The following is a 13,892-nucleotide window of genomic DNA, read 5'->3' on the forward strand; positions in this document are numbered from 1 at the left end:
CTCTTCTTCTATCCTGAATCAAAAAACAAATTTTACTACAATGGCGTCTATGGTCTCTCACAGCTCTTCTTCTTCCTTTCTCAAGCTTAATTTTACCAATGATTCCTCCTTTTCCTTCTCTGCTACTTTATCCTTTTCTCGCCCACAATTCCCAAATAGGTACAATTTTCTCCTTAATCTCGTAATTTCCGAAATTAAATATGTTTTTGTCTTCTTCATTTAGTTATATGAGCTAGATATATTCATTGAGCTTGTATGAACTTTGATTTAGTTTTTTACTTAAGAATTGCAATTGCTTTTAAATTTTGTACCATTGTAAAAAAAAAACTACTCTTAATACTTAGAAGCTAAAATGTGTATACTTAGATAAAAGTTGTGAATTTCAAAAGATTACAATTTGTACAGTGTTTACTTTTTCTTTGTTTTGAGATAGTTAACAAATTTATATATACTTCAATTGTGTTTACATATAAGAGTCATTCTGTTCATATTTAAGTGTTTTAGTTTGACTGAACACAAAGTTTATGAAATAAAGTAAGAGGTTTAAATTTTGTTATGTTAAATTAAAGATGTGTGTAGTACTTTCAATTTTGTGGTATGGAAAACTTAGAGACGCCTTTTCTGGAACAGACTAAAATGGAAAGTAAGACACTTAAATTGGGAATATTTTGAGAATGTACCTGGTGAGAGGTAATAAACACCTCGTGAAATTGGTCGAGGTGTGTGGAAGCTGGCCTGGATACCATGGTTATTAAAAAAAATCTTTAGTCCTTTTACCTATTAGCGCAATGAAAAACTACTTATAAAAAAATAGAGATTATGCTTCAACTTTGTTAAGCAGTTAAGGTGTATAGTAAAACTTCCGGAGGGTTATTCTGTTTGAGTATTAGCGAGTACTGATTTATCATTTCATGGATTTGGTTGTTCCTGTGATTGTGTTCCTATTACATTCTTGTTGCTATAATATACATATTGGTCTTGCCTTTACAGTGCTTCTCAAAAAAGGAACATTAATGAAAATTATAGAGGCTATACTGTAAAGTGTGCACTTGCAAAAACCAGAATGCCTCCTTCGCCCGCTTCTGATGCATACATAAGAGAACCCCACAAATATTTTGATGAGGTGGTTATAACAGTTCGTGCTGGAGATGGAGGGCATGGTGCCGTTCTTAGTATGCCTAACAATAAAGCTCCATCTAAGTCACAAGGAAAATTTGACAGAGATAAGACAAAGAAGAAAGCCTCTTATAAAAGGGACTTTGATGGTTCAATAATCCTTCCAATGGGGGGACATGGTGGCGATGTTGTCTTATATGCAGATGAGAGCAAAGATTCACTGTTGGAGTTTCACAACAAGAGTAAGCACAAGGCGAAGCGTGGGGGAAATGTTGATTCTATGGGTGTGTTAACATCTCACATGCAAAATGGAGCTGCTTCACCAACATTGCGAATTCCCGTTCCACTAGGTTTGTTCTCCCTTTGTCTCTTTAGTGTAATAGCTCTAGCATGCGTGGGAAATTCCAGTGACAATTTAGACTTATCAACTCATATTTGAAGCTGTTTATGAATTATGATTTTTTGTATTTTGAAAGGTATAAATTGTTGTGTGATGCCTACATTTTTCATTTCATGTTTTTCCATATTTTCCAGGTACTGTTGTCAAACTTAAAAAAGGAAAGTTTTTGGCAGATCTAGCTAATCCAGGTGATGAAGTTCTTGTAGCGAGGGGAGGACAAGGAGGGGTGAGAAATCTTTGGGTCTCATATATAACTACCATGTTTGGCGTTTTGTGCTTCTATCTAATTTTGTAGTCAGTATCTCACTTCTACACCGTCCCCTACCAAATATAAGAAAAAGGAAAAAAGAGAATTATTTTCTTTTTTTATGTGTTTTTTGGTGTTTGAAGTATTTCATTGTGAGTAATAGATACGGTATCACTTATTTGGAACTGCATGCCTGGTCTTTAATTTTGCACTACATGGTTGTGGCAGATTAGCTTGTTGGAAGTTCCGGAGTACAAAAGGAAACAAATGACGACTTTAACAACAAATATAATGAGAGATGCCACTGATAAGGTTTGTATAGGCCTTATCTTTAAGAGACATCTTATTTTCATATAATCCATTTGTCGTGTCTGCTACTATGCCAAAGAACCTTATGATGCATAATAAGGAGCTAAGAGAAAGAGATTTATGCACTTAGCTGAATTTAATGTCACTCTGCTGGCAAAAGGTCTCTTTCCAAGTGATTGTATCTTGATGAGCTAACGTGCTAATCTGACTTATGTGAACAGAAAAAAATGTGCTGGAACCAACAAATGCTTTGATAATCTAATCAGAATTACTCAAGTCCAGTATGAATATTGCTAGTAGTTTTTGGACTTAACATACTGTACCTTTGTTAAGGAAGATTGACAGCTTTCCTGCATGTTCCCGGCTGACTGGTATTGATCTGTTTACTTTCTTGCAGGTTTTATCTTTTGGACAGTCTGGAGAGGAAGTTAACCTGCAGTTGATACTGAGAGTTGTTGCTGATGTGGGTCTTGTTGTAAGTATCTTTATTAGAAAAACTTTTTCTGATTCGTAGATATGTGTATTAACATTCTGATATCCATGATTCACTTGACTTGTACTAATATATGCCAGTATACGCTGTCAATTGATATTTCATTTCATCAATTTGCACATTTAGCTAGGTCGTTTACTCAATTAGACTGCACATTTTCTTATTACTCGGTTCCTCACATTGTTAAATGAAATTATGTACCTTTTGAATGTTGTATGGAAATTTTTTGAACTGCTGTTAGTCAAATTGGAGGCTTCATTGTTGTAAGGAAGGGATTTATCAATGTTTGTGGCATATCTTTTAGAAACTTTTAAATATAACCTTTGAGAGCATCCAAGGTTTACCTAGCTGTCAATGAAGTGAGATGACAACCATGAAAGGCCAGATGACCATCTTTTTAAGCCTTGGTGGTGGGCAGAGATATCCGGTACCTGTTTTGGTGAGAGGTAGCAGGTACCAAGTAGAATAGTCGAGGTGCCTGCAAATTGGCCTGACAGCTTCACTATAAAAGATAAATTGTTGAGAAAAAAAAAAGATTAATTTTAGAACCATTATCCCCTGAATTAATTTAAGCATTCGTAATTGCTAACATTGTGAGCCTATATGGTTGGATGCTATGCATGCTCAGATGTCTATGCATCTTTGCTACTGTTAGAATTGAAATGATCTCTCTACCTGAGGCCACAGAAAAACACATTGCTTTTCGGTTCTTGCTCGTTTGCGTTTGACCTTCTTTGTTTTTTTTTAATATGCATGTTTGTTATGCTTAAGTGCACGAACGACAGTTTTTTAGTGATTCTTTAGCTTTTAGATGCCCAAAGACATATTGTGTCATTTTTGGGACGAGTACAATAAGTAATAACATATAATATGTGGATTATAATGGTGGATAGTAAATTTATTTGTAGTGATACATCTAGATGCTATAACCTGATTGGTTCATCACACTAAGTGATCATATACACACGTAATTCCATCTATTATTCTTCAGTTATCTTCAGACTCTTTGACTTTGCTCTTTCAATTTTCCTAAGGGACTTCCAAATGCTGGAAAATCAACTCTATTGGCTGCTATTACACATGCAAGACCCGATATTGCTGATTATCCATTCACAACGCTGATGCCAAACCTTGGACGTCTTGATGGTGACCCAAGTTTAGGAGCAGACAAATATTCATCTGAAGCAACTCTAGCAGATCTGCCTGGTCTAATAGAAGGTGCACATTTGGGAAAGGTATTTGTATTATATTCAGCAATCACTTCACTAATTTGACGCCTCAAAACTTGTGGTTTTCTGTTTTACTTATTTTTCTCACAAAATGAAATTTAGCTATGCATGTGTCCCTAATTATCTTATCAGGGTCTAGGGCGTAATTTCTTGAGGCACTTGAGGAGAACAAGATTGTTGGTACATGTCGTTGATGCAGCTGCTGAAGACCCAGTTGGTGATTACAGAACTGTAAAAGAAGTAAGTCTAAGCACAATCATCTAATATATTTTTTGTTATAATTAATTAGTTATAACTCCTTAGTTGTACCTTAGCAGAAGAAAATAAGTTCGGAATCACAGAGTTTTGACAAGAAAATAACAACTTTTAAAGTTCTTTCAATTTGACCAGTTTGCCACAAATGCATCTTAAGGTGAAAGTAACTCTTGATTACTATTATAGCATTACATAATGTACAATTTGTTCCTATTTAATTCCGTAGAATTATTTCACCATGCAAGTTTCTTTATCTTCATTTTTGTATTGCGGCATGATTTTTTGCTTAATCATTTCGGATTAAGCAAGCGCTAAGGTGGACAAGGAATAAAGTATAAGTGATGCGTTGCATGATTCCCTTTGTCCATCTTGTTTATTGGTTACTGAGTTGTTATATATAACCTCTTTTTCCAACTAAGAAACATTTTACTTTGCAGGTATAATAACCTTTATATATTAAATTCTCTTCTATAACCCTAGAGATCCAATTTGTATGCTCTCTAGCTCATGCCATTTCATTAGTAACCAACTTAGCACTTGAGTATATTTAACCTTGGTCTTTTTACAACGCCATAAAAATGCTTGTTTCACGTCATTGTTTTGTAGTTTGCCTAGATGCTATAGTATATTTTTGCTGGAGATATAGTTGTTTCCAAGCTACTTCTGTTGTAGCCAACATTGCTTGCTATATTTATCCAGTCTCTCCGTATCATGCTTCACCTTTCTGAATAAGTCGTCCGGCCTAATGACCTCTTATTTGCAGGAACTGCGGATGTACAATCCTGAGTACCTTGACAGGCCGTACCTTGTAGTGTTAAACAAGATTGATAAACCTGAGGTATCTGGCTCTTATCATCTCTGTCGTGCTGTCAGATTCCTTTTGAAACAATTTGCTTTCACCTGCAAAACTATTGTGTCTTGGGTCCGTTTGGACATGATTTGAAGTTAAAATTTTGTTTGGTTATGCAATTTGGATTTCTTAAATTGTAATTTTTCTCATAAACATGAAAACCCTACAAATTGTGAAAAATAACAAAATTTACCCAATTTTTATACAATCTTACCAAATGAGCAAACCATAGTTCATAAACAAGACATCGGAATATCCTAAGGTTCAACATAGATAAATCAGATATTTCCATTCCCTTTATAAATAAACCTTTGCTGTTACAAACTTTCAAATATACAGTTCTATCTTTTTTAACCAGGTAACATAAATATACTGGTTTATAAAATTCAACTAGTCAACAATTGTAGTAACTAGTTATTCTTTAATATATTCCTTGCGTAAGGTATGGAGAATCTCTTAACGCCGAGCATGCGTCTTCTTTTGCAAAATTTTAAATGATTGGTCTTTTTTTTACAAAATATAAACTTATGGGTCAAGTTTTACATTTCAAAATTTTGAAATCAAATCCTTTTTTTTGAAAAATTTGGGATTTGAAATATGATCCCAAATCGCATGTCCAAACACCTACTAATAAGCATCTCGTCATGGATTGTCAAGTTTGTTATATATGAAAGATGTGATTATCGCTTTGACAGGCAATAGACAGACTTCCTACCTTGACTGAAGAAATACGGAAAATTGGTTATGAGAGAATATCTCCCAAGCGTGACACAAGCTCTGGAGCTGTGGCTGAGTCCATTTCTGTTGACGAGAGCCAAAACAGTGAGCTTTCTAACAGGTCATCTTCCAACGATCAGAAGGTTAAAGAACTTGAAGAGTATCCACGCCCTCTTGCTGTTGTGGGTGTTAGTGTACTGTAAGTTTTCTGTCATCTCTCTTTGTCTGAATTTACGAACATTCAAGCCTCAAAAATCATACATAAACTGTGTGATTTTTTAGGTGGTATGACCAATGTCTTTTCTAGTTGGGTTTTAACTTTAAAGAATAGTTCGTAAAGCTCACCTAAACCCGTCCACTGAAGTTTAGATTTCATGTTTATATTCAAAAGAGTTTGGTAGCTCAATTGTCAAAGCTAGTAACACATACAAAAAGTTATGAGTAACGAAAGCCTTTGTTTTCTCTCATAATTCTTATAAACCCCTTGCATAATATGTAACTAGGAAGTGTATAAATCTTATGTTAACCCTGGAATAAGGCATAACTAGGAAGTGTATGTGCTGCCTGATCTTTGGGGGTGACATTCCTGTAGACACTAATATGTCCCTTCATTTTGGGAAGTTAGACATGCATGTGTGAGAAGGGGAAGTTTGGAGTAACTGGTAAAGTTGTTATCATGTGATTAGAAGGTCACGGGTTCACAGCCTCTGGCAAAAATGCAAGGTAAGGCTGCATACAATAGGCCCTTGTGGTCGGGCCCTTCCCTGGACCCTACACATAGCGGGAGCACTAAATGCAAGGGAAGACTGCATACAATAGACCCTTGTGGTCCTTCCTTGGACCCTGCGCATAGCGGGAGCTTTAGTGCACTGGGCTGCCTTTTTAGACATGCATGTGTGACTTTTTGCCTGTAGAATAAGTTTCTTCGTCCAAATTATTTGTCAGGGTTGCTCTCACAGAAAAGTATTTTGGGAGATACTAATATGATCCTCCGGTTTGGAACTTTAGATATTCCTGTAATACTTTTTTTCTGTTTAAGACTAGTCTTGATTGTCCAAAAAATGTCTGGTTCATAATTTTCGTTTATAAGGTTGATGCTCAGGAGTCAGGGGTGGCTCAAAGGGGAGGCTAATGAAGCTTTTGCTTTACGCTCCAAAATATTTGAGCTCCCATAATTTTAATTAATAGTCAATTTTACGATTTTATTTTTGCTTAAAGAATATAAAATTTAAGATTAAAAAAATTATACTCTTTATATAAGATAATATTCTAGAATTTTGAATTAAACTACTCACATCTTCATATTAATAAATAAAATTTTATTCAACATCATCTAACAAATTGTATAATAACAACAATACAACATACACAATGTATTGCAAATAAATGACTAACATCTGTTAACTTGAATTAATCTTGATCAGTATAAATACTAATAATAATATTACAATGTAAAGTTAAAATTGTTATGTTCTTTAACAGTACTAATTATAAATACGAAGTATGGGAAAAAATAATGAAATTTAGACTTTTTATTAAAATTTGATTTATATTACCAATTTTATTGAGCTAACCTTGATGTTGTCATATCAGTTAATTACGTGATCATTCAAGTCATTTGATATGCTGTCAAGAAGATATTTGAATTAATTTTTTGTTATTACACCAAATAAAGAGGGAAAAAAATATTTTTAAAAAGACTCTTTCATTTCTATAATTTATTTTGTGATCTATTTGACAAATACAATATGTTATTCTTAAAGATAAAAGAACAAAGTTAGACTCTACTTTCAGCCTAACCTCTTCACCCAATATAAATCTACATGTTATTTTGAGTGGCTAACAGTGAAATTTCTGTTATGTTTGTTGCTCGTAGGAAAGGGATTAAAGTCAATGAGATGTTAAAGGCGATAAGGGCGGCGTTACGGGAATTCCTATGATACAACCTTGCTACTGTCAAGAGTTCTTTTTTAATATGGAGATTTTTTTTAATACAGTTTTTTAAATCATTCAAATGATTGGTTGACTTAACATATCAAAAGGCTGCTATAATTACATATATAATTATTCTCTATATATATTCCTACATTTTTGGATACATTATTGAGTCTCTACCCTAAGAAGATTATGTGACTGCGGCCTATTCCTATGTTGGAAATTATATAGCGGCCGTGTATATGTGAATATTCTTGTGGCCCTCTTTGACTCATTTCTCTAATGTATTTATAGATTAAAAAAATATTTTATTTTGGTACATGTATCTTTCATGTTGTAATATTAAAATGTCAATTATTTATGTGTGATAATATAATATTATGTTGTTGGGATTAATATTAGCTTGATATTAAGTTGAGACGATTAGTAGTAACTTGTTTTGAGATTGAGACGTAGATAATTGAAATTTGATATCATAAGCATATACACAATTTCTTATAGACTAAGGTTTTCGTGATACCTTGACTTACTAATTGTTATTTTTTTCTTTCAATTAAATTAACTTATGCTAATAGCTTTTTGACTGTTTTGTCTTTTTGGATTTGATTGTGATTCACATTTCATATTTTGGTTCTTTCCTTTCCGATTTTCTTTTTACACATCCCATGATTTGCCTCTATGATGACCGCGGACTTACCTCGTTTAATATAATACTTATTTGCATTCGATATTTATATTAAATCAAGTAATTTAACCTTATTATATGTGAAAGACATACTTTGATTTTATGGAGTATTGATTTACTATACTCCCTTCCCTTCGTCTCAAGATACTATAAACGTGCGTAATTTTTTAAATCTTGTTATTTAAAACTTGCCACATAGAATGTTAAAATTTGAAAATTTACTAAAAACAATCCTTATTAAGTAAATTTTTGAGACTTTTTTCATAAATTAAAATAAGTGATATTTTTAAAGATCTAGAGAATTGTTGGGATAATTTTTCATATTTACCCTTCATTTTAACGAGGTTCTTATCTACTTTACATTTTCTAAGAGAATAGTTTAGGAATAATTAAAAGGATAATAGTGAAAAGTAACCTATTTTTGTCCTTAAATATTTTTCTTTAAGAGATCATTTGATAGCTAGTTAGAGTTATACAAGTATTAGTAATTTAAGAATTAGTCATGAGTAAATCTGAGATTGCTTTATGCATCTATTATTTATTTCACCTTCTATCATGCATAAAAAAAATACATAAATTTCTTCATAATTTATACATGTATTAATTATGTAGGTTTCTAAATTACAAATTAAACACCATATTAAGTTTATACATAACAACAATTAACTTATGGATTAGAGGAAATATAAAAAGAGAGACCTTTCTTTCTCTTTTTTTGAAACGTATGGAATATAACATAAGATGCATATAAATTTGTCATTTAGCTATATATTTTTATAGGGAAATGTAGCCAACCCAAAGTATTTTGTAAGTAGCGGGACACAAAAGTCCGACAATACAACATAGTTTCCTCGGACTCATTCACAAGACTAGTGTGAACGTAAAAAAAAAAAAAAAAAACTCCTCGTAAACTTGCATTTTAGTTACCCACAGAATTGAACTACTAAGTAGTATTTTGTTTCATTAATTAGTTGTGGATGGTCGTATTTTCTGGTATTTGGTACTATGTGTAAATGCTTTGAATGAATCTGAACTAACTTCCAATTATGTACAACTGTATCCTCTTCATTTTCTTATAGACACGTATAAAAATGGGAAATACTAAAATAGCCAGCTTGTTCTTCTTTGTCTATTTCTTTAGTTTTTTGTAGTCAGACGTACTTATCCTCTAAAACATTTTTTTCTGGAAAAGAAAAAATGAGCTAAGCATTTTTTTTATTCTTTGTTTTTGTTTACTATACATGCCAGTTTTCATTCATTAAAAGCAAGAAAAAATGGGTGATGATTTTTTATGAGCATTAGTTTGAATTATGTTATAAACATTGGATTAGGAGCAAATATGAGACAATTTTGCTTATATTGGAAATTATGTTCACATTATTAAGTAGTGGTTGTAATGTTTTGTAGGGGTGTTAAATGGACTGATTAGGTTGAATTAATTTGAGCAGGTTAAAATGAGTTGAGTTGATAAATAGATTGGGCTGAAATTAACACAAAAGCTATTAATTAGGTTGAAATTGGTTGGGCTGCTAAAACTGGATTGGGTCATGATTCGCCAATTTTATTGAATGGTCCACTTTCCTCCTACTAGAACCCTAACTCGGAATTCAACTCCATTTTAGGCCCCTTGACCTAGGACTTGATCTTGACTCGAGACTCGAGCTGTCACTTGACAACCGAATCAACCCTAACCCGAGACCTAATCCCTGATCCTGATCGGGGACTTGATTTCGATTTGAGATCTAATCCTAACTTGGGATTCGAGGCTCAAATTTACCCTAAATTCAAGACTTGATCCTTGACTCGGGACCTAATCTCCAACCCTTTTTAGGGACTCGAGTCGAGACCCATCCTGACCCAATGCCAGCAATTGAACCTAACACAGGACTCGAGATCCAACCTTGTCCCAAAATTTGAGATTCGATCCTGACTCTAACGTGAGATATAAGCCCTAATTCGGACATGAGATTTGAGATCCGAGTCTCGATCCATAGAAAAAATCAAAGTAAATCTCAAGTAGTAAATTAAAATTAAAGTAAATCTTAAATATTAATATGAGTTGTGGATTGGAGAGACAATCATTCTTTATGATATTGACTTGGGATCATGGAGGATGATTTTTAATTTTTCAATGAAACTTTTTAGTCCTCCATGATACCATCACATTATATCTATATACTGATATGATATGGTGAAGGATTGATTCAATCATTCAATAAGACACTTATCATTCCTTCATGATACCATTACAATATATACCAACATAATAGCATAGTATTATGGATGACAACTTTCAGTTATTAAATGAGACATTCCTCAGTCTTCATGATATTATCATAGTATATCTATATACTAATATGATATCTTTGAGGACTACTTTAATCAATCAACGAGACACTCTTCGGTCCTTCATGATACCAACACATTATATGTACAATTACATTATATCATAGACGACTACTTTAGTCCTTCAATGAGATATTTTTCAGTCATCTATGATAACATCATAATATATATCATATACTGAGATGATATCATGAATGACTACTTTCAGTAACCACTGAATGTAAACACACAACAACTAATAATAAAAGTATGTTTCCATTAACTTAGATTTTAATATATATAAGCTAGTAACTTTAGTTATTTATGATATTCACATGATATATATCATACATTGACATGATATCATAAATATTGATTTATTTTTCAAAAAATTATATTTTCTATTAAAGAAAAAAGAGTTCAGTCGTATATTATCAATCTAGTATATTTTTATACTGACAGAGTATCATATCTGACTAATTTATATGTGTGATCATGTTGATATCATGCTCTTGCACAAAAAAGAAGGATGTGCAAGCCTGTACTTAGTTTAGACCGAATAAATATTGAGAAAATAAGTAAGAGAGGATAAATCACGGTAATTAATTTACTTTTATGGGATAGTTTATATAATTTCCTTATTGAAAATCACTTTAAAAATGAGTTATGTTGGATTAGATTAACATTAGGCCAATATAAAATTATCTTACACCAAATCCATAAAAGTTTAGGCAAATTAAGTAGGCCATCAGTTTTTGGGCCATAAAACCCCCCAAACCCCAATATTTTGTTGGAAAAATCACTTACGTGTACACTTTTAAAAAAATATTTACGATATTTGCCAACATTATTCTTTTAATCATATGTAACAATTTGACTGAATGACAACACGTTTTGCTAAGTTTAAAGGAACAAAATTGTTTAAGTAAGTATTGCTAAAAGTTGACAAAAATGGTAATAAATTAAAAGTATACTTAAAAGTGATAATTATTAAATAAAAGGCATTCACTTATGTAATTTTTCCTATTTTTTTTGTATACTGTGGAAGTTTTTTTTGACCCTTTCCTCAAAAAATAAAAAGGAAAAGAAGAAGAAAACTATTAACTGTATTCTGAGCTGTAACAATTTCTTTTGGACACCTTAGCTTCAGAACAAAATAAACACATAAGCAAGCACTTGTATAAACTAGACACACAAATTAAAGATGATCATCTTGAAATAAATCTGAAAAAAATAATAATTAAAGAAGAAAAAAAAGATAGAAATATGATCAAATGTTACACTTGACATGTATCATAAAGTTATCCATGTAAGCAGCCACGTATCCTATAACAATTCCAATATTTAGGCCAAACTTCCAGCTTCACTCACCTATAAATACCCTCTTTATCTCTCTCAGTCCATTTTCATTTCAAAACAAAATTTCCTTTCTCAATTCTCATTTTTCAATATTTTCCTCTCTTTTTGGACAATGTCAACAACCTCCAAGAAGTTGATCCCAGCTACATCCCGCAAGGGATGTATGCGTGGTAAAGGTGGCCCCGAGAATGCAAGTTGCACGTACAAAGGTGTACGGCAACGCACCTGGGGCAAATGGGTAGCCGAGATCCGCGAACCCAATCGCGGAGCTCGGCTTTGGCTCGGCACCTTTGATAATTCTTATGACGCTGCTGTCGTCTATGACGCTGCAGCCCTTAAGCTTTATGGTGCCGAAGCCAAACTCAATTTGCCCCATCTGTACAGCATTCCGGCCCAGGATCAGTCCCAGGCCCAGTCCCAAATCCAAAACTCTAGGCCCATTACTATCATGAGCCCATCTCTAGCTCCCGTTTCAGCTACTGCTCCAGCTTCAGTTCCTGCTCCGCCTGTACCTTCCGTTTATAATGTGGCTTCGCCATCAACTTGGAGCGTAGGAACTGATTCTTCGCTTTATTTCAACGATCATGATTTCGGTATCAGCAATTTTTCTGCTAATGATATTCCATCTGCATTTAATTTAATCGACATTAATAAAACAGCTGATGATCATCCTGACGAATTCGTTGTAAAAAACGATAATGCTACTAACAATAATCAAAGCAGTCAAGGACTTGGTGGAGAAATGTTTAGGGATTTAAACATGAATTTACCAGAAATTGATGATTCATCAATTTGGGAAGAAGCTAAGGCAACAACTTCATTTCAAGAAGCCGTGAATGATCCAGGAATAGGTGGATACAACTTGGATGATGGCCTTAATTTTCCTCCATGGTGTGGTTAAATTATTATTATATGATGTGTATTTATATATATATATGGTAAAAAAAAATGCATGCATTATATATGTATACTTGTAAAGGTATTAGAGCATGCAAGTGGATAAGGCATGTTGAAGTTTATGTATATAGAAAGAAGCTACTACTAAAAGTGTGTAAGTCATTAATATGACGTGTAATATAGTTAGTGTGTTGAGAAGCAGTATATATGTATATGGACTGTAAAAATGTTCAACTTGTATTTAAGTTACTGTTTAAGAAAAAAAAAATATATAATATAGATATATGTAAATATTTTGTATAAATCTACAAGTTTAGTAAGAGTAGTTTTCTATGGTGTTGTTGTGGTTGTATGTTTCTTGGAGTTTTTTTTTTTTCTGACTTTTGATTGAGTTCAAGTGTTTAGAATAATCGATATTTATATTGTGCTATAAAATTTATATTAGTATTTTTTTTTTTTAATATACAAGTCATATTCTCACTCTTTTTTGTGTTATTAGGAAATCAATATAAAATCTTTTAAAATATATCACGTGAAAGTTATCACCATAAAGTAAATTAAAAAAACAATCATTTGCTATATATATATATGCTTTCTTTACTAAAATATAGGAGTATATATATAGAAGAAGATAGTCAATTAATTAAATAATTAGGTGGGTGCTCAATCTTTACAATAATATTTAATACCTCATCTTAATGTGAAATATGTATTGGACATACATAACGTATGAAAATACGTAAAGTTATGAATGTCTAATTTATATTTTGTCCTTATCAAAAAGAGTGAAGTTTCGTGCAAAACAAGAATGCACTAGCTATCCAGTTTTAGCATATTTTTGGCGTATTATTTTTGTCCTCTTTAGACACCTCATCTCTACCTCCTCCGATCATCTCCCTCATTCTTCTGATCAGACCACCACATCGTCGCTGCCATTGCCACCACCACTTCCTTCTTCTTGAGACTCAATCATACACCACCTCCTTTTTCAGATTTGACTATCATTGCCTTCTTTTTTACATTCGATCATCACCACCACCTTCTTCTTCGTTTCTGACTAAATCATCATAGTCGT

The 13,892-nt window shown here is 32.8% G+C and overlaps 2 protein-coding genes across 2 annotated transcripts; both read left to right on the plus strand.

Moving 5' to 3' along the window:
- Window positions 1–7,870, plus strand: LOC102579590 (probable GTP-binding protein OBGC2). Its single transcript, XM_006341930.2, has 10 exons — window positions 1–159; window positions 991–1,466; window positions 1,651–1,742; window positions 1,992–2,075; window positions 2,470–2,547; window positions 3,600–3,800; window positions 3,927–4,034; window positions 4,813–4,887; window positions 5,595–5,815; window positions 7,493–7,870. Exons 1-10 carry the CDS (start codon window positions 41–43, stop codon window positions 7,554–7,556), a joined length of 1,518 nt encoding a protein of 505 aa, XP_006341992.1. The 5' UTR covers window positions 1–40; the 3' UTR covers window positions 7,557–7,870.
- Window positions 7,871–12,032: 4,162 nt separating this feature from the next.
- LOC102600099 (dehydration-responsive element-binding protein 2A-like) lies at window positions 12,033–12,821 on the plus strand. The gene has a single exon (XM_006342165.1). It carries the CDS (start codon window positions 12,033–12,035, stop codon window positions 12,819–12,821), a length of 789 nt encoding a protein of 262 aa, XP_006342227.1.
- The last annotated feature ends 1,071 nt before the right edge of the window (window positions 12,822–13,892 follow it).

Source organism: Solanum tuberosum, unplaced genomic scaffold (assembly GCF_000226075.1).
Source record: "Solanum tuberosum cultivar DM 1-3 516 R44 unplaced genomic scaffold, SolTub_3.0 scf00032, whole genome shotgun sequence".
Lineage (NCBI taxonomy): Eukaryota > Viridiplantae > Streptophyta > Magnoliopsida > Solanales > Solanaceae > Solanum > Solanum tuberosum.

Coding starts and splice junctions, on each gene's coding strand:
- LOC102579590 (XM_006341930.2), top strand. CDS start 41: ATGGCGTCTATGGTCTCTCACAGCTCTTCTTCTTCCTTTCTCAAGCTT. Junction 2,548..3,599: donor TTGCTGATGTGGGTCTTGTT/GTAAGTATCTTT, acceptor AATTTTCCTAAG/GGACTTCCAAATGCTGGAAA. Junction 4,035..4,812: donor ATTACAGAACTGTAAAAGAA/GTAAGTCTAAGC, acceptor TCTTATTTGCAG/GAACTGCGGATGTACAATCC.
- LOC102600099 (XM_006342165.1), top strand. CDS start 12,033: ATGTCAACAACCTCCAAGAAGTTGATCCCAGCTACATCCCGCAAGGGA.